We start from the raw sequence: 18,118 nt of genomic DNA, 5'->3' as shown, positions 1-18,118 counted from the left end.
TCGCTCAAACCATTTTTTAACATGTAAACCTATGGGGTAACCATGGAGGCTGACCAACTATTTTTAATAACCATGGTTATTAAAAATATTGAAATGTTTTAAGCATGGTTACCGAGAATTTTACAGGAACAGTTGAAGTTTATGAATGCAATTCGACCAATCAGATGGCTGGATTTCTTAAGTGAGGTATATAATTATCAATACAAGTTAAAGTGATCATATTATTGGCATCATTTATCATCACTTTAGTGTGATGGTCGAGTGGTTTAAGGCACTTGACTGGAGATGTGAAGGTCGAGGGTTTGAATCACGACACGGCACTAATATCTTTTGGCAAGATATTTACCTGCACTTGCTACTCTCCACCCAGGTGTTAAATGGGTACCCGGTAGGATGAGCAAGTGTGCGCTTGTAAAATGGCGAGTGGCGAGCGGAAAATGTGCATACATTGTGTGCGGGTAAGCCTGAATCCGATGACCGGGGTAATAATATATTTGTAAAGCGATTAGGCACATCGTTTCGATGTATTGGGCGCTATATAAAAGCGGAATATTATTATTATCATCAACATTTTTGTATTTTTTTCTCATTTGACTCATTAGATGTGCGGTAGTCTCATCACAGCCCTCATCAATCGATACATCGGTGACAACAGCACAACGGAAGCTATCAGTACCCGACTGAGGGAAGTGTGCCCATCACTCTACAGCGCCAACGATGCCACATGTACAAAGGTCAGACAAGACAGCCCTTAAGCTCAGAAAATGTTTCTTAAAGCCCCTCTGCACTAATTTGGCATAGAGGTATTAGACCTCCCTGCAAGGCCACTGGCAGGTGGTTGACTCATCAACTCAGCTCTCAATCAACATGAGAAAAAGGGGATCATGGGGGACCAACAGACACCAATTAGGCATTGATTGCTGTATAGAGGGCGCAAGTAGCTATAATTAGTGCAGTGGGGCTTTAGAAAAAGACACAAATAAGATACTCAAACTTTTAAGTTTGATTGAACTCAAGCTGTGGCTATGTAATAGACAAAGTGTAACATTAGCGACTGTGAATCTGCTAAAATGATGTGTCCATTTATTTCCCACTGTCTTCCAGTGGAGGTCTCCCTAACATGGGTTCTTTGAAAAGAGTGAAATCAGTTTTCAAGAGAGCTTCATATTGGGACACTTTTCAGGGTTCCCGTAGTCATGGAAAAACCTAGAAAGTCATGGACAAATTAATTTTCCTGGAAAATCATGAAACTCGTGGAAAATTCAAACAACAGTCTTAGAAATTCATGGAAAGTCATGGATGTTGAGAGGGGAGATGGAGGTAATCACAAACACAAATAACTGCGTAGTATTTGTACGCCGCTGCAACCCATAACAAATTATGCTTATCTAGTCATGGAAAAAGGCACTAAAGGGTCATGAAAAGTCATGGAATTTGGTTTTCAAATTACTGTGGGAACCCCGACTTTTCATTTAAGGCCTCTTTGCAATAATCTTTTAATTGTGTAATGTCATTCTTTTCATTTCCTACCCAGGCCAATGAGACGTTACAAGCAGCGATGACGGCTGAAACCAAGTCCGTCAGGGATAGACTGCTCCGAGAATCGTTGGAGGTAACTATGGTAACATTATCAGTGGATATGACACAACTATGGAGACTAGATTTCATGTCATCACTGTTCTGTTGTGATGTCACTGAATCTGTTTTTTTTTTTTTTTTTTTTTTTTTTACACAGAAAAAACATTTCTTTTCACAATGTCCAAATGAGGCATAAGAGTTATGATGAGAGGTTGTTTGTTAACATGATAATTTAGAGAAGAACATCTTTATTGTTTTATGTGCGTGATTGTAATGCACGTCATAGGAGCACGGCTTTGTTGAGGGGTAGTTCAAATCTCTGTCCCTGTATGTGGCAGAAAATCTATTGATTGTATCCCTGTTAGAAAAAATATCGGTTTCTGTAAAGTAATACTCAGGCATGAGATTCCTCCGACAATCTGTGTATTTCCACCAATTTCAAGATTTCAAGACGGGGGAAACAAAAACGGAAATTAAAGGGGATTTTTCCTTTACCAGTAGTTAAAATGATATAGTTGGGAGAATTTAGAAATCGATCAGATCAGGTTTTCTCCATTTTTATTGTTAATAATGCTCCGTTTTTCACTTAAACTTGCAGATTATCATAAATTTTGCACCTTAGCAGCATTTGTCTCTCATCTGAACAATGTTATAGAGTCCCTTTAAGCAAGATAAGGTAACAAATATTTCTCAAATTTAGAATTTAAATGCAAGGAAAACGTGTCCTTTTACATAAATATATTTGAAAGTTTTCTGCCGAAACGGGACCTTTCTCTGTCTCATCCCTGAATTCTCATGTGTTTTTTTTTTTTGAACAGCTTTTCAAGGAAGTGAGTCAACAGCTTAATCTGGCAGCAATATGTGCAGAATTTCACCAAGGTCAGTTGAAATATATCTTCTTGAAAAGATTCAGTGGCAGCAATATGTATCATATCAAGACCCTAGCCCGATGAAGATACAACCATGATGATGGTGGTGGTGATGGTTATGGTGATGATCATGATGATAATGATGTGCATGTGCATGTTATGTAAACACTCTCAACAATGTGGCAATCATGGGTTTCAGTCTATAGGTAGTAAAGAGTTATTACAACAGAGTATGATCTGTCAGCTTCTCTTCGTGATGTCCATTAGTTGGTGTTTACCAACAAAGATGATAAACTATGTGCTCATGAGGGAGTGCCTGCTATAATATAATAATAATAAATATAGGTTTCTAGGCATTGAATGATTTGAATGTAACTTGGCAGCTTGTTCCAGAGGACCGGTGTGACATACACAAATGCTCGATGACCAAAATGGTTAGTTTGGGTTCCGGGGACTATCATGAATATTCATGAAAGCTGATGAATATTCACTAAATAAATCGTGTTTGTTTTGACTCTCTGCAGCCCACTACTACGATGGCGTGGTAGACCTGTGCTTATCAGCTGCCTTCAAGAGGGACCCTCACAACCTAGCTCTGATCTACTACAAGAATGGCAAGAAACCTGAAGACGCCCACGGAATGGAAGCATTCTCAGCCCGGTAATGACCTTGAACCTATTGAAAACGATTTATTAGCAATAAATCAAAGGTTAAAACTGCCAATTATCAGGGGCGTACTTCAATCAGGAGATTTTTAAGAGCCATTTTTGTTTCGGTTATTTCGAACAAAACATTTAATTTGCCGTACAGATGTGACGTTAGCTCCTCACAACGAAAATGCCAGCAGTATACATTCTGACATTGGGCTATTTCGTAATGTAACCAAATTTAATGTATACTTCTCTGTGAAGTGCCTCAATACAAACTATTTCATTCACCTGATAAGAATAATTGTATTTCATTATTCTTATCAGGTGAATGAAATAGTTTGTATCGATCGAGGCACTTCACAAAGACGTATGCATTAAATTTGGTTACATTACGAATCTGTGTTGCGAGGACCTTACGTCACAAAAAAGTGCATTGTGGGGAGAGCCGGCTCGATAATTAACTTGTTCTTTGCTCATTAATACAACAAAAATTAAAAATGAGTCTAAGCACCATTTTCCAAAATTAAGTTATACAGGTATATGGGCTTTTAAATTTTTTGTCTATCTAATCAGCTCAACTTTTCAGTGGAGTGGACTTGTACTTTAAGTGAAGGGGTTTTGAACTTTCAGTGAAAAGCACTGTACACACATGACTTTGTACCAGACCACAGGTTTTGTAGTTATATCCATTTCATATTTTGAAATGTTACATGTTTATACATTTTACATTCTTATTCCTAGATTTGAATGTTACAAGTCCATCACAGACATCTTAGACCAGTTGCTGTCTGCCAGCCAGGCCCAGCCCTCTTCTCCAGCGGTACCCAACAGACCAGGTTCTCCTCCTAAGCCTGATCCAAACAGACTCTCTAATACAGATGCGGAACATTATGTAAGTCAACATTCATACAGAGACCAAGCAAATTGGCATGTGCCTGGTGTGACATTTTTTTAAAATTATTTTGTCAACTGTTGAGGTTAGATTGTTGAAGTATTGTTGCTGATGACAATTTTGATGAAATATGGACTGAAATGTTTTGCATAGATTTTTAAATTGTTTAAATTGTGATTTTCTCTTTATGTACCGGTATATTCATTGTGTGTGCCTAAATGAGTGGCCTTATTCTGTTATGCAGATCTGGAGTATTTGAACATATAAATGTGAAAACCCATTTCGAATGACCTTAATTACAGTAGTATACTATGCTTCAAAACCATACGTATGGGAATTGCCTCTGTACTACCTTTGAAAACCATGTGTACTATCTTTTGTTTAGTTTGATGCTATGATGCACAAGTGCCTTGTCTCAGACGATGAACTCTTCCATGTCACCCTCTACGATTGGCTGGTCAACAAAGGCCTCAAGGAACAACTACTAGCGGTAAGAAACCAGTAAACCTAACCAAGTCAAAGCCTTTGTATCAACTCTTATAATTCCATATTATCTTATTACAAGTCAATTAAAAAAAAATCATACCTAGATCTGAAGTCAAATGAATTTATGCTTTTTGTCACACAATGCTTTTTTTAAGACCCCTATTTTTAAGCCTAAAAATAAAATGTTTTTTGCAGACTCTGTAGGCAGCAAGCCAAATCGCGTCTTATTTCAGGCTTCAGCGTTCAAAAACCCATGCTGTGAAAGACCTTATACTCAGAGATATACGGTATATGATTCTGTCCATTGATATTCCTTTAAAAAATTAGAAACCAGGCACAGAAGTACTTTAAACATTAAGTAAATTTATCTTTGATTCTCTCCACTTTATTTACCTTACTTATTTTTGAAGGAAGTTTAAAATGTTCACTTCACTTTATGTACATTTTGCTGCACCCTCTCGATTTCTGTCAGATACCTTCGCCCTTTGTTGAGCCGTACATCAAGCGGGCCGTCAACTACAACACTGATAGTCTGGAGATGTTGGATCTGCTGTGGAAGTATCATGAGAAGAGCAAGAACTACCCGGCCGCTTCTAGGATCCTCTTGAAGCTAGCGGAGAGACACAGGTAAGAACCTGACCAGTTAGAAGCGTACCAATCACATAAAAGAAATACATGTAATTTGCATTAAGGTAGAGTGTATAAAGTCAATCTTTATAATAGAAAAACCTTGCACTCTATAGGTTAACGGTTAATGGGTGAAGTCCACTCTGATATCAAGTTGGTTTCAATAGAAGCAGAAAAATGAGAGGATAACAGGTCAGTAAAAGTTTTGAGCAAATTCAGATTAAAAATTGTGTAGTTATGAATTTTTGAAGTTCCTATCAATTAAACACAAATTGGCAACTCTATGACCTATCTTGCAAGCTCCTCTTGAATTTGTTCTGTTCATAAAATTTCATGAAATTTCATTTTGTTTGTTATTGATGATGGAATAGATTTTTTCCATACAGGGGTTGTATAGAATCATATTTGCAATAATTATGTTTAGGATGCATGTATGACCAAAAAATTATCTTAAGGGAAAATAAAATTTCTGATAAATGGTTTGGCTGATTGAGGATTGCTGTTCATAGACTGGTGCATAATCATGTCAATCTTGCTTCTCCTTTCAGTACGGATGTGAAGCTACAGCAAAGAATAGAGTACTTTTCTCGTGCAGTGATGTGCAGCAAGAGCAGCAGTCTGAGGACAAGCTCGGCAAGTGAAGGAGAATTCCTGCATGAAATTGAAGAGAAACTTGAGGTAGAAAGAAATAGTTTTTCACAATATTGTTTTGTTTTTTGTGTGTTAGTTCCTGACTGATAACTTTCTCTGGCAACCTAAAAATATTCTTATATTTGATTTTTATGCAACATGTCTGTGTAATCCTATATACATATCTTTAATAAATCAGATTCAATTTTTAAGGTTTGTGCCGAACTTTGTCTATGAAAATAATCTGTTGTTTTGACCTATGGAGCGATAGTGGTTGAAGAGAATCAGATCGGTTGACTGATAAAAAGATGGCAGCGATTTTAACCAGTTTCGTATTTCTCCCAGGTGGCCCGCCTCCAGTTACAGGTGTATGAAGCCATCTCTCAGTCGTGTAACCATAGCGACCCACATGTACAGAATGCCCTCTCCGTCCTCGACTCGGAGTTGATTGACATTACCAAAGTAAGTGTATCTATTTTCACTGGTAGTTCATTAAAGGCATCGTTTAACAATGTTAAATCTGAGATGCATGGCCCTACGTGTTAGCAGTGTCTGTGATACGGTGTAATATTGAAGCCCTAAAAAAAATTGTGATTCAAAATGATCAAGAAAAAGTGCCTCAAAAGAGTAAAATTCTTTGATTGACCGGTTTTACCATACCCGTTTTCCCCAATAGACTGTAGTGTAATGAAAACCGTTTGGCAAATGCCAAATTTGATTTCGATTTCCAATCATAAATATCTTGATAATCAGACAGGCAATCGGCTTCATGGGGTTCCTGACTGACCTACAGGTTTATAATTATCATTGCAGCATAGCTAAATCCAGGATTTTGAAAATTTGGCTGTGGGTATTTTTTTTCTGATAAGACATCCTGTCACTTTCTATGTGCTGCCCTCTTTTTGCTGATTGAGGACAACTGCATGAACCTGTTGTTGCCGGCTGGATAAGAGCAGTACAGGGCAGCAAATTAGAACATATGGGTTAAAGACGCATAGTAGTGGGCTCTCTTTTGGGAATTAAACACCATTTGGGTGTTGACCCAATAACGGGTGTTGTCAGTCAACAGGATTAGCCTTCAGTTTTATGACCAACAGGCCTTATGTAATGCCCTGCATTTTCCACCCATCCCCCATATTGTAAAGTCATTATCTTACATATTCCGCACCCAAAGACTCTCTGAGAGACTAGGGGGGATTTCTTGATGGGACCACGGGTTTGCTTTGTGCCGCGATTTCGTACACCCATCAATGGTAATTCCACCAAGTGTGATGTCAGGGAATTATGACCCTCTGCACATCGACACGTTTTATCGTATTGTCCAGTACAAGTACATTTTGTTATGGGCCGGCCTCTAATTTCTATCGATGTCAAATGTTCTATTTTTTCTTGACTGCAGCTTTATGGTGACTTTGCCAGTGGGTTTGACCTGTCCAGATGCAAGCTGGCCATTGTCCACTGTGCCGGTCACTTCGATGAGGAACTCATTCAAGAACTGTGGCGAGAGATTATTGATAAAGGTTTATAAACTTTCTAAAAAGTGAAGTTTGAAGCATGGTCCATTACTCCTATTTTAACTAGGCTTTTTGGGAGTATTGAGAGCTTATTTTCCGTGACCGAGGGGGGTGTTGTAATCTCAATCTCGGCTTTGGGAGATCCATTTTACACAAAATGTTACATGGTCATAGACACGCATGTAAAGGAGACCTGTGCATCATTTTAATGAAAATTTTGTTATAAAAAAATTTGATCTTGCTCATGGAGGGCTGCTCGACATGAAATTTAGCATTGACATCAAGATGCATGTAAATAGGAACTGTGCAAAATTCTTCATGAAAATATACTTATTGAATACTTTTTCATAATTTATGCAAATAAGATATTTTTACATATTTATTGGTCTTTTATCTGATACATGAAGTATCAATCTTTTGGAAAAGAATTTGAATAACATTGCCAAATTTGAAATAAAATTTGGTATGGCATTATTTTTGTGAATTTCTATATGTATTATTTTGTTGTTATTTCTAATTTATTTTATTGCACAGAGTTTAAACAGTTTACATGCAATGTCTTAAATTTGTATTTGTTTGTGTGCCTTTCTTTCAGAGCTATTCCAAAGTGGGGACAAGCTGGCTGCTACCCGTATGGCCATCCTGAGTAAACTTTTGATTAGCTTAGGCAAGATTTACAGCACGTCAGAGAGATACTTTCCCTTGGGTAAGTATCGAGTTGCACCTAAGGTTACAGCTGATGAGCGATTATTCAAGAATACTAGCAATAAAGAGACTAGAGATATTAGAAATGGGCATGAAAATAGGAAGTTCTTGGTTTTCGATTGTTCAAGCTTTTACAATTATCTGATTCAGTCAAATTATGTGATAATAAAATCACTAAATCATCAACTAATTGTAGACATAATAGCTACATTCATATTGAGCTCATCCCAGGGGATGCTTGATTCACCTACTAAGTACTGATGTTACCCTGGGTTTTAGCCCAGCTGCCCTAAAGTGATGAAAGCATTCAAGGATTACTTTCCTACCAGCTACTGCTTATTCACATATTTAGTGGAAGAAAACCAAAAAAAGTTGAAAATCGACCTGTCTAATTCAAGTTTTCAATGATGTTGCAGTTGACTCATTACAACTTATTATTTATGATCCTGGGGACTTGGTAAAAGGCATCGTTTAACATTATGGAATGTGATATGGTGTAATATTGAAGCCCTTAAAAAAAATTGCGCTTCAAAATGATCATGAAGTAAAAAACTAAACTCTTTGAGTGACCGGTTTTACCATACTCATTTGCCCCGATAGACAGTATTGTTATAAAAACCGTTACAGAAAACTAATTTTTAAACTTTGATTCCCATTCATAAATATCTTGATAATCAGACAGGCGATCGGCTTGTAAAAGTCATGGGGTTCCTGACTGACCTAAAGGTTTATAATTATGATTGCAGCATGAGCCAAATCCAGGATTTTGTTTCAGAATCTGAGACAAAGTTACCCAATCCCTTTAAACTAAATTCTCACATTTTCCCCCTAAACCATCGTTTAGATTTCTTGGTGTTGCACCTGGAGAAGAAAAACTGTGAATTAGACTGGAGCGTGTCGTGGGTGTTCAAGACTCTGCTGGCTGCAGACGTACCCCTTCCTAAACTACACTGCGTGTACGACAGACACTTCAGAGCTAAGGTGAGACTCCCCCAAATCTTTATGAAATGGTGAAAGCAGGTTGTAGGACATAAATGCGGGTGTAAAGTACATATGCAAATATTTGACCAACATTTTTATGCCTCCGCCACCGAAGGTGGTGCCGGAGGCATCATGTTTTCGGGTTGTCCGTCCGTACGTCCGTACGTCCGTCCCGTTTGACCGTTATCACAATATCTCAAGAACCATTTAAGATTTAAACTTAAGACTCGGGAATAGTATTTATCACCATAGGAAGACGATCTGATTAGATTTTGGAGTACGTAGGTCAAAGGTCACAGGTCACAGAGGTCAACTTATGAAATTCCTTGTATTGAGTTTGTTAGCGCGATATCTCAAGAACCATTTGAGATTTAAACTTCAAACTTAAGGATAGTATGTATCACCATAGGAAGACGATCTGATTAGATTTTGGAGCACGTATGTCAAAGGTCAAGGGTCACAGAGGTCAACTTATGAAATTCCATACATTGAGATTGTTATCATGATATCTCAAGAACCACTGAAGATTTAAACTTCAAACTTAGTGAAAGTGTGTATCACTATAGGAAAACAATCTGATTACATTTTGGAGCACGTAGGTCAAAGGTCAAGGGTCATAGAGGTCAACTTATGAAATTCCTTGTATTGAGTTTGTTAGCGCGATATCTCAAGAACCACTGGAGATGTAAAAACTTCAAACTTAAGGATAGTATGTATCACCATAGGAAGACGATCTGAGTAGATTTTGGAGCACGTAGGTCAAAGGTCAAGGGTCACAGAGGTCAACTTATGAAATTCCATACATTGAGATTGTTATCATAATATCTCAAGAACCACTGGAGATTTAAACTTCAAACTTAATGATAGTGTGTATCACCATAGGAAGACAATCTGATTAGATTTTGGAGCACGTAGGTCAAAGGTCAAGGGTCACAGAGGTCAACTTATGAAATTCCATACATTGAGATTGTTATCATGATATCTCAAGAACCACTGAAGATTTAAACTTCAAACGTAGTGATAGTGTGTATCACTATAGGAAAACAATCTGATTACATTTTGGAGCACGTAGGTCAAAGGTCAAGGGTCATAGAGGTCAACTTATGAAATTCCTTGTATTGAGTTTGTTAGCGCGATATCTCAAGAACCACTGGAGATGTAAAAACTTCAAACTTAAGGATAGTATGTATCACCATAGGAAGACAATCTGATTAGATTTTGGAGCACGTAGGTCAAAGGTCAAGGGTCACAGAGGTCAACTTATGAAATTCCATACATTGAGATCGTTATCGTGATATCTCAAGAACCACTGGAGAATGTTCACTTCAAACTTAATGATAGTATGTATCACCATATCATAATATCTCAAGAACCACTGGAGATTTAAACTTCAAACTTAATGATAGTGTGTATCACCAAAGGAAGACAATCTGATTAGATTTTGGAGCACGTAGGTCAAAGGTCAAGGGTCACAGAGGTCAACTTATGAAATTCCATACATTGAGATTGTTATCATGATATCTCAAGAACCACTGGAGATTTAAACTCCAAACTTGTTTAAATTGCTCTATGGCGGAGGCATCATTTTCGACTGCACGCAGTCAAAATTCCATCTAGTTTAAAAAGGGAATGTTCTCATCTAAGTTTATTACAGATGTGTTATGTTTACTACAAAAGTCGCAGAGATTATTTGAGTCAAGTATTGTTTTATTACTATATTTCCATGTATAATAACCTCAGTCACTTGAAAAAAGAAGGTATATTCCTGTTGATGGGAAAAGATTATAATCATCTATGACCAGAATAATCACTTTCTACAAAGAAATAAATAGGTCTTTAAGCCCCACTGCACTACTTATAGCTACTTGCGCCCTCTATATAGCAAACAACGCCTAATCGGTGACCATTGGTCCCCCATGGTCCCCTTTTTCTCATGTTAATTGAGAGCTGATTTGATGAGATAACCACCTGTCAGTGACCATGCAACGAGGTCTTATCCCTCCTGGCCAAACTAGTGCGGAGGGGCTTTAAGAAATGGTGAAAGTAGGTTGTAAGACATAAATGCGGGTGTAAGGTTCATATGCAAATATTTAACCAACATTTTTGACGAAGGGAATTTTCTTGTTCAAGTTTATTACAGATGTATTATGTTTATTACAAAAGTCACAGAGATTATTTGAGTCAAGTATCGTTTTATTACTATATTTCTATGTATAATTACCTCAGTCGCTAAAAAAAAAAAAAAAAAGAGGCTATAATGCTGTTAGATGGGAAAAGATTATATATCATCTATGACCAGCAATTGGCAGTACAGAAACAAAGAAAAAGTAATGAGTAATATCAAGATGTATCTTTCTAAGTTACACCTTTTACGCATTTCTATTCATGCCTTGATCTTTCCCTTCCACTTTCTTTTTGTCTACCCTATTTTATTTTTATCAGTCTGTTGATTATGTATATATATTGTAATTAAACTTTATATGCAATTTTTTTTAAATGATATAAAGTAATAAAATGCCGCATATGAGGAAAAGAGAAAAAACATCTATGACCAGTAAAATCACTTTGTACAAAGAAATAAACAGGTCTTAAAGTTAAAGACCAGTTTTGGAAACCCCCCTCCCCCCCCCCCCCCCCTCTCTCAAAAAATGAAATGGAACCTCTTATTACCAATCATGTGAAAGAATATGTTTTGACTAATACGTGATGATACAAATTTTGCCGAGAAACCGCCTACTAATTGATATATTTGGTAAATTATTATATCTATTTTGACCTGATAAATATCGTGCATGTGTCGCGTAGTCCCATATATACATCTTTCTGTGTACAGTGCTTGTAACGTTACCAAGACTGGGCCAAATTTCTTATCATTTTGATGATTCCAGAACCTTGCAGTACACACCAATACTTATATGCTAGAAGATCAACCTTTTCTGATCGATTCCACAACATTTCTTTCACAATGAAATCGCATGACCATAAGGCCTAAAATAAAAACTTGTTGTATTGCCCTTTGGGTGCCAGAACATGGGTCGGTCGATCGGAAAAGTTTTTTTTTTAACTTTTTTTTTCGTCGCCCTCTTTGGGCCGATATTTTTCAGATTTGAATGTTTTTGTTGTTTTTTTTTTCCCGCTCTCTTTTGGCTGATATTTCTCAGTTTTTAATGCTTTAATACATGTGTTTCAGCGTCATCATTCCATTGATATCTTTTTCACCTCATAATTATTCATGGTTTGCACGAGTGAGAATTTTTGAACAATTTGATTTTATGCATTTATATCCCATTTAAACAAACAAAATACATATTTTTTTATTCATTAATAAAAAAAAAATTAAAAATCAATTAAAATCTGTTTTAATTTTTTTATTAAAATGCCGACCGTAGATTTTCAGATTATTGTGTCGGTTGCAAAGGGCAATACAACAAGTTTTTATTTTAGGCCTAACTGGTCTTTATCTTTAAAAACAAAATCCTCTATTAAATACCCTTTACTCACTTCAAAGAACTAAGGACACTTGTTTTGTTTGCTATACCTAGGATCCATTCTGGCAGACATCTCGTAACCCTCAGCACATGCTGCGAGTCATCGCTTCTCTTCTATCAGCATTCACTGATAATGCTGCCCTGGTACCTCTACAGGATAGGTAGGTAGAGTAATCTCTTGTACTTGTGAAGGGGCATGCGATCATTACAGTACACCTAAATTGGGATTTATTTGCCATGAATAATGACATGGACCAAGAAAACCAATGTATCTGCATTAAAGGTACTATGTCCCATTTGCAGGCCAAAAAAATGAAAAAGTTAAATTCCAACAGCATTTGAAAGACAATACTAATTTAGAACTTCCCTCAAAACAAAAGGGCTTGAAAATGTCTTTTAATGGGGAAAAATGACCGTTAGTTGTCGAATTGACTTAAGTGATTGCAATCACCTAAGTAATAGTCTGATTTTCAGACCCTTTTACTGAATGGTCGTACGTTTTGTGCTGCACAAAGATTCATTCACTTTAATTTTGGCCATTACAAGAAGTGGGTTATTGATGTAGAAAAATAATGCTCATGTACCTGTTACAGCTCATTTTATGTACATTATTACCAAAGAAAAACAGATGTCATTCAGTCAGTCAATAGTGTCTAACAGTGATGTCTAGAAAGTAAACAGGTTTCCTTGCATCATTTGAATACTAGGACACTGTTAATGTTTAAATTTCACAGATAAGACATACATGACATATTTGTAATTCCTGCAAAGTTCTATATATTGTCTTTAAGATGAGTTATTAAGCCAATTTACTTTTAAAAAGTTGTGGTCCTAACAGAAAATACTCCAGCTTGCCTCTATCTCAAGTAAAAGTGAAGTACACTCATGCTGACTGAAAACGGCCGTTATTGGGTAAACACCAAAATGGTGTTCAATTCCCATGAAGACCCACTACTGTGCATCTTTAAAGAGAGGGTTCATTGATTTAAAAAACTAACTTTAATGTCATTATTGCAAAGGTGACACTTTGATTGGCCAAGGTTATCAAAAGCCAATGCTTGGAAACATTTGAAGTAATGATTATTAACATTTACAAAACGCTCAGATGTAGCCCCGACATAGCACCTGAAAAGGCTCCCCAGTCGCTGCTGAGATATGACGTCACATGTTGAACATGATGTGCATAAGCAGACGATGTCCCATGACATGTCACACAATATCAGTGCCTGTTTTGTCATCTTTTCTTCAGTTATTTCTCTTACTTCAACACCCTCAGGTGAAATTTTTAATCTATTGCCTCACTCTAAACCCTGTGCATGGTATTATTTTGATGAAAAATGCAAGGATAAAAAAAAAGAAGGGAATCCGTCGCTTGTAAACAAAATAAGACGCCATTGTATTTTCAGCTGCATACACAGCGGCATGTTCGGCGTTTCAAGAGGGAACAAATGACGTCCGTGCTATCATTCCGGAGGTTTTTTAATTTGAAAGTGTGGTTTCTTTGATTGTTCATTAACCCCTATCCTGTTTATTTACAAAAAAAAGAATTTGGTTATAAGAATGGGGGTCATATCCCTTTTTGAATGGTGTAAAATTCCTTCACATTTATATACACTAAACTCAATATAATTTGAGAAATAAAAGCATTGCAATTATGTTCATTCTTTATGGGATGTCGTCTGCTTGCGCAGGGTTGGTTCATATTGTGACGGCATTAAAACATTGTTATTTTTCCGGTGAATCTCTCGCATATCCCAGATGCTATGGAGGTTGTTTTATTTGTATTTTTATAAATCACCCGATATGTAGTTGACCTAAAACTTGCATGATGGCCATCTGTTAGCTTAACAGTTTCTAGTAATACGCTATTTGCCATATTTGAGATTTTTAATGAACCCGCACTTTAAAAGAATTTCCTGCACTTTAATGCCTTTTTTGCTCTTCATCCTAGGCGTCTCTTCATCAACTCCACGCTGGACGCCATCGCTAGTTACAAGGTGGAGCTAGAAGCTACCCCCGGCAGGCCAAACATAATACAGTCCTACCTGGCTAGCTTTAATGACCTGCAGAGCCGTTTGGATAGGATGCAAATCAACCGTGCGAGATAAGGGAGCGCCCTCTCAAGTTTGCTTTGAAGCAATGTGCCTCTAGAGGATGCTATAAACACCCGAGCATTATAGACAATCCCACTCTACTAGCTTTGACAAGTTCATTTAGAAAGGATGCAAATCAACCGTGCCAGAGCTATCTATACACAGGAGTGTGGCCAACTTGGTTCGAGTTGGACACAATATGGCGACTACTGCTTTGTTGGGCAAGCACAAAACAAAAGAATATACGCCATATTGTGACCCAGTGAAACCAAGTCGGCCAAACTCTGTGTATAGATGGTATATGAGCGCCCTCTTAAGTTTGCTAGGAAGCAGGATCAATGTGCCTCGAGAGGATGCTAACAACCAAGCATGATAGAGAATCCCACTCCACTATCATTGACAAGTTCACTTGGAAAGTAGGCCAATCAGGCGAGAAAGATGAAAACAGTCCTACCTACCTTGCTCCTTTATTTAAAATGATAGAAATGCAGTTTGCAAGGACTTTATTCAAGCAGGGTTGAAGCCTCCAAATCTCCTGAAACCTCTGAGAAAAGGTTACTTGCCTTCATTTAATTAGAAGGGAGAAGGGAGAGATATTAAAGGCATTGTTTACCAATGTTTCCAGTTTTACAAATCTGAGATGTGTGGCCCTACGCATTGTCAGTGTCTGTGATATGGTGTAATATTGAAGCCCCCAATAAAATTGCTCTTCGAAATGATCATGAAGTGCCTCAAAAAAGTAAAAAATATTTGAGTGACTGGTTTTACTATACTCATTTTGCCCAATAAAAACTGTTAGGAAAACGTTTTTTGAAATTTTGATTTCCAATTTAAATATCTTGATAATCAGACAGGTGATCGGCTTGTAAAAGTCATGGGATTCCTGACTGACCTAAAGGTTTATAATTATCATTGCAGCATGATCTGAGGCAAAGATACCCAATCCCTTTAAAGAGAAATGGGGATTCTTCATGGAGAAACCATTCAGACATTTTTTTCTTCCGTGAAAAAATATTGTTCAGTTTATGGGACAAGATCACAGAAGTTACATCTCATGTGAATTCCACTTTTGGGTCCCACAAAACATTGCGTGGTATTTGTACGCCACCTGCATGCCGCTGCCCCAGCCCCTACCAAAATGGTACTTATCTGGTCATGGAAAATGGCAAATGTGGGTCATGGAAAGTCCTTGAAAGCCATGGAATTTGGTCCTCAAATTTCTGTGAGAAACTGAGAACCCTGCTGAACTCAATTTTATCTTTAAATTCTGTACATTGTATGAAATATTTCATGTTTTCCTTTATATTTTGCCTGATCCTATAGCTAGCAGGGCTATACTAAAGCGATGCACTACTCGAATATGTGATCGAGTGTCATTGTAGTATGGCGAAATATTTATATTTATATGGAATTCATATTTTCAATTATTTTTCCTGTAGATGATAAACATATGTGTACAGGTATCTAATTGATGTATCTTGTAGCTGTGATGGACAATTTTGTTTTAAACAAAAGTCACATAGTCTATCAGAATATTTTGATTTGGAAAAAGGGATTCTTCTGTTAGTTGTCTTTTACAATGACCATGGGTTTGAAAAGAACATTTTGTGGACTGGTTTCAGGGCCTGTTTCATAAAACTTATCAATAACCAAGTCACAATTCTATAACAAATTTGCCAACACTTATAAATGAAATGCAACTATTTTAGTACCGGTAGCTTATAATAGCTATTGTAATTTGTTATTGATAACAAATTTTATGAAACAGAACCCAGGGCCTCTTTAGAAGTCACACATTCCAACGAAGCAGTCATGTATTTTTAGGATTGAATCCTCATTTTTTTAAGGCAGTTTAAGATATCTGTTTATAAAGCACAAATTATTAGCACGGATGCATGCTTGGGAGTTGTGAAAATAGACTTCTCTCTTCATCTTGTTAACTTCAAGTATATCCTATTCATGATTCTGATTATAAGAATTCTTGATAAGAAATTGAATTGTACATTGACCATGAAGCACATATCAACGTTTTGTACAGGAAAGAAAATCGCAAACTCTTTGAAACTTATAACGTGATGTATGTTTGTACATTTTTGTTTTCCCAAGAAAAATTAAAATTAAAAAAACATGATCCAATAAAATGATTCAGACCTTATTTCCTTTCCCCTTTTTTGAGTGGGTAGCTGACTGAGTGGATCGGTGAGTAATATTGAGCGAGTACAAACCACTTCTGAATAAACAGTGCAACTGATCATTCTGACATCTCACCACCCCACCCCCCCCCCCCAAAAAAAAAAAAAACACAAAAAAAAAACACAACAACAAAAAATTCTCCCTCTCTGGCCTTCTTTCTTGTCCACCCTCTCTTTCCTTCCCTCCAACATTTTCCAACACTTTACTTTCTTGTTCTCTCTCTGATTACTTCCCTCCTGCTATCTTCCATATCTCTTTCTCTCTCTTCCCCCTCTCCCACTCTCTGTCTTTTGGTTCATTTTTATTACTCGTGACATGTTGACATTTCAAGTTTGAAAATGGAATGCAAGAGGTCACTCAACCAACATGTCCATACAATGTGCATATTTACTGATCATTATAAAAGCATCAAACATTGAAAATAAAATTATTAGGCCTACCCAATCAAACCATGTAACCTCTACATGCACTTTTTTTTCCATCTTTGAACATTGTCATTTATTGATTTTCAGACAAGTATACTTGATTAGTAGTAAGATATTAAAGAGGGTCTATTGCATTTTGAAAAACCTCCCCCCCCCCCCCCCACCCAAACGGGTAATAAAACAACATTAACGACAAAGAAATAATACGAACAAAGACGATCAAATTCTGTGATCTTTATTAGGCACATATGTATTATATACAGGCCACATTAAGGGTCAAATAAGCCAGAAATTAATCTCAAAGAGCACTTCTCAAATTCTGTACGCAAAAGAAAATAAAGACCGATGTAAAAAAGAAATATATGGGCCAGCCCTTCAAATAAATATGAATCTTCTTCAGTTTTACTTCAATATCATTTATTTTTACTACAGACACAGAAATTTAACCAGTATAGACCCTATTAAAACATGACAAGGTGCCCGACTGCCTGGCCTGGGAGTCGACTATGTAAGTACACAGAAAATGAGTGAATCTGTTAGATGTTTGATTTACATGTATATGAACCAAATTCTACAATAGTTTCTCCTTACAAACATCACTCGATTGGTGATGCCACCTAGACAATAAATTGTTAAGGGAGGCTCACTAGCATAAATCATTGATGTCTGTCTTTCTCTATCTCTCTTTTTTTTCTCTATTCCTCTTCTCTCTATCCCTGCCTCACTATCTTTCAATCCTCCTCTCTTATTTTCTATGTTTGTTTGTTTGTTTGTTTGATTTATTCACCATGTAAAATTACTGTTTACAGATAATAAAATACAGTGGGTTACATTGAGATATGTAGTAGGAACAATGCATATAAACAAAAATGTTTGAAGCGCAACGTCCCTAAGATAAAATAGTTGATACTTATTAGGTAAAGATAGAACATGGCTTAAAATAAGACATTCTGTCGTTACAAAATAAAACAAAATACAAAAATCATG

General features: G+C 36.8%; 1 protein-coding gene across 1 annotated transcript in view; it reads left to right on the top strand.

Moving 5' to 3' along the window:
• LOC763596 (nuclear pore complex protein Nup155) overlaps positions 1–14,745 on the top strand; it is a 32,193-nt gene extending 17,448 nt beyond the window's left edge. The window contains exons 20-33 of the mRNA XM_030996359.1: positions 603–734; positions 1,535–1,612; positions 2,397–2,457; positions 2,972–3,107; positions 3,839–3,989; positions 4,375–4,479; positions 4,948–5,102; positions 5,651–5,780; positions 6,078–6,194; positions 7,132–7,252; positions 7,842–7,952; positions 8,796–8,932; positions 12,475–12,581; positions 14,372–14,745. Coding sequence (XP_030852219.1) covers positions 603–734; positions 1,535–1,612; positions 2,397–2,457; positions 2,972–3,107; positions 3,839–3,989; positions 4,375–4,479; positions 4,948–5,102; positions 5,651–5,780; positions 6,078–6,194; positions 7,132–7,252; positions 7,842–7,952; positions 8,796–8,932; positions 12,475–12,581; positions 14,372–14,528 — 1,698 coding nt within the window. The 3' untranslated portion in view covers positions 14,529–14,745. The remainder of the gene's footprint in view (positions 1–602; positions 735–1,534; positions 1,613–2,396; positions 2,458–2,971; positions 3,108–3,838; positions 3,990–4,374; positions 4,480–4,947; positions 5,103–5,650; positions 5,781–6,077; positions 6,195–7,131; positions 7,253–7,841; positions 7,953–8,795; positions 8,933–12,474; positions 12,582–14,371) is intronic.
• The last annotated feature ends 3,373 nt before the right edge of the window (positions 14,746–18,118 follow it).

This window comes from Strongylocentrotus purpuratus, unplaced genomic scaffold (assembly GCF_000002235.5).
Source record: "Strongylocentrotus purpuratus isolate Spur 01 unplaced genomic scaffold, Spur_5.0 spur5_scaffold_3, whole genome shotgun sequence".
Classification (NCBI taxonomy): Eukaryota; Metazoa; Echinodermata; class Echinoidea; order Camarodonta; family Strongylocentrotidae; genus Strongylocentrotus; species Strongylocentrotus purpuratus.
Note: the sequence above shows the minus strand (reverse complement) of the source record. Positions and strands in the feature narration are given on the sequence as shown.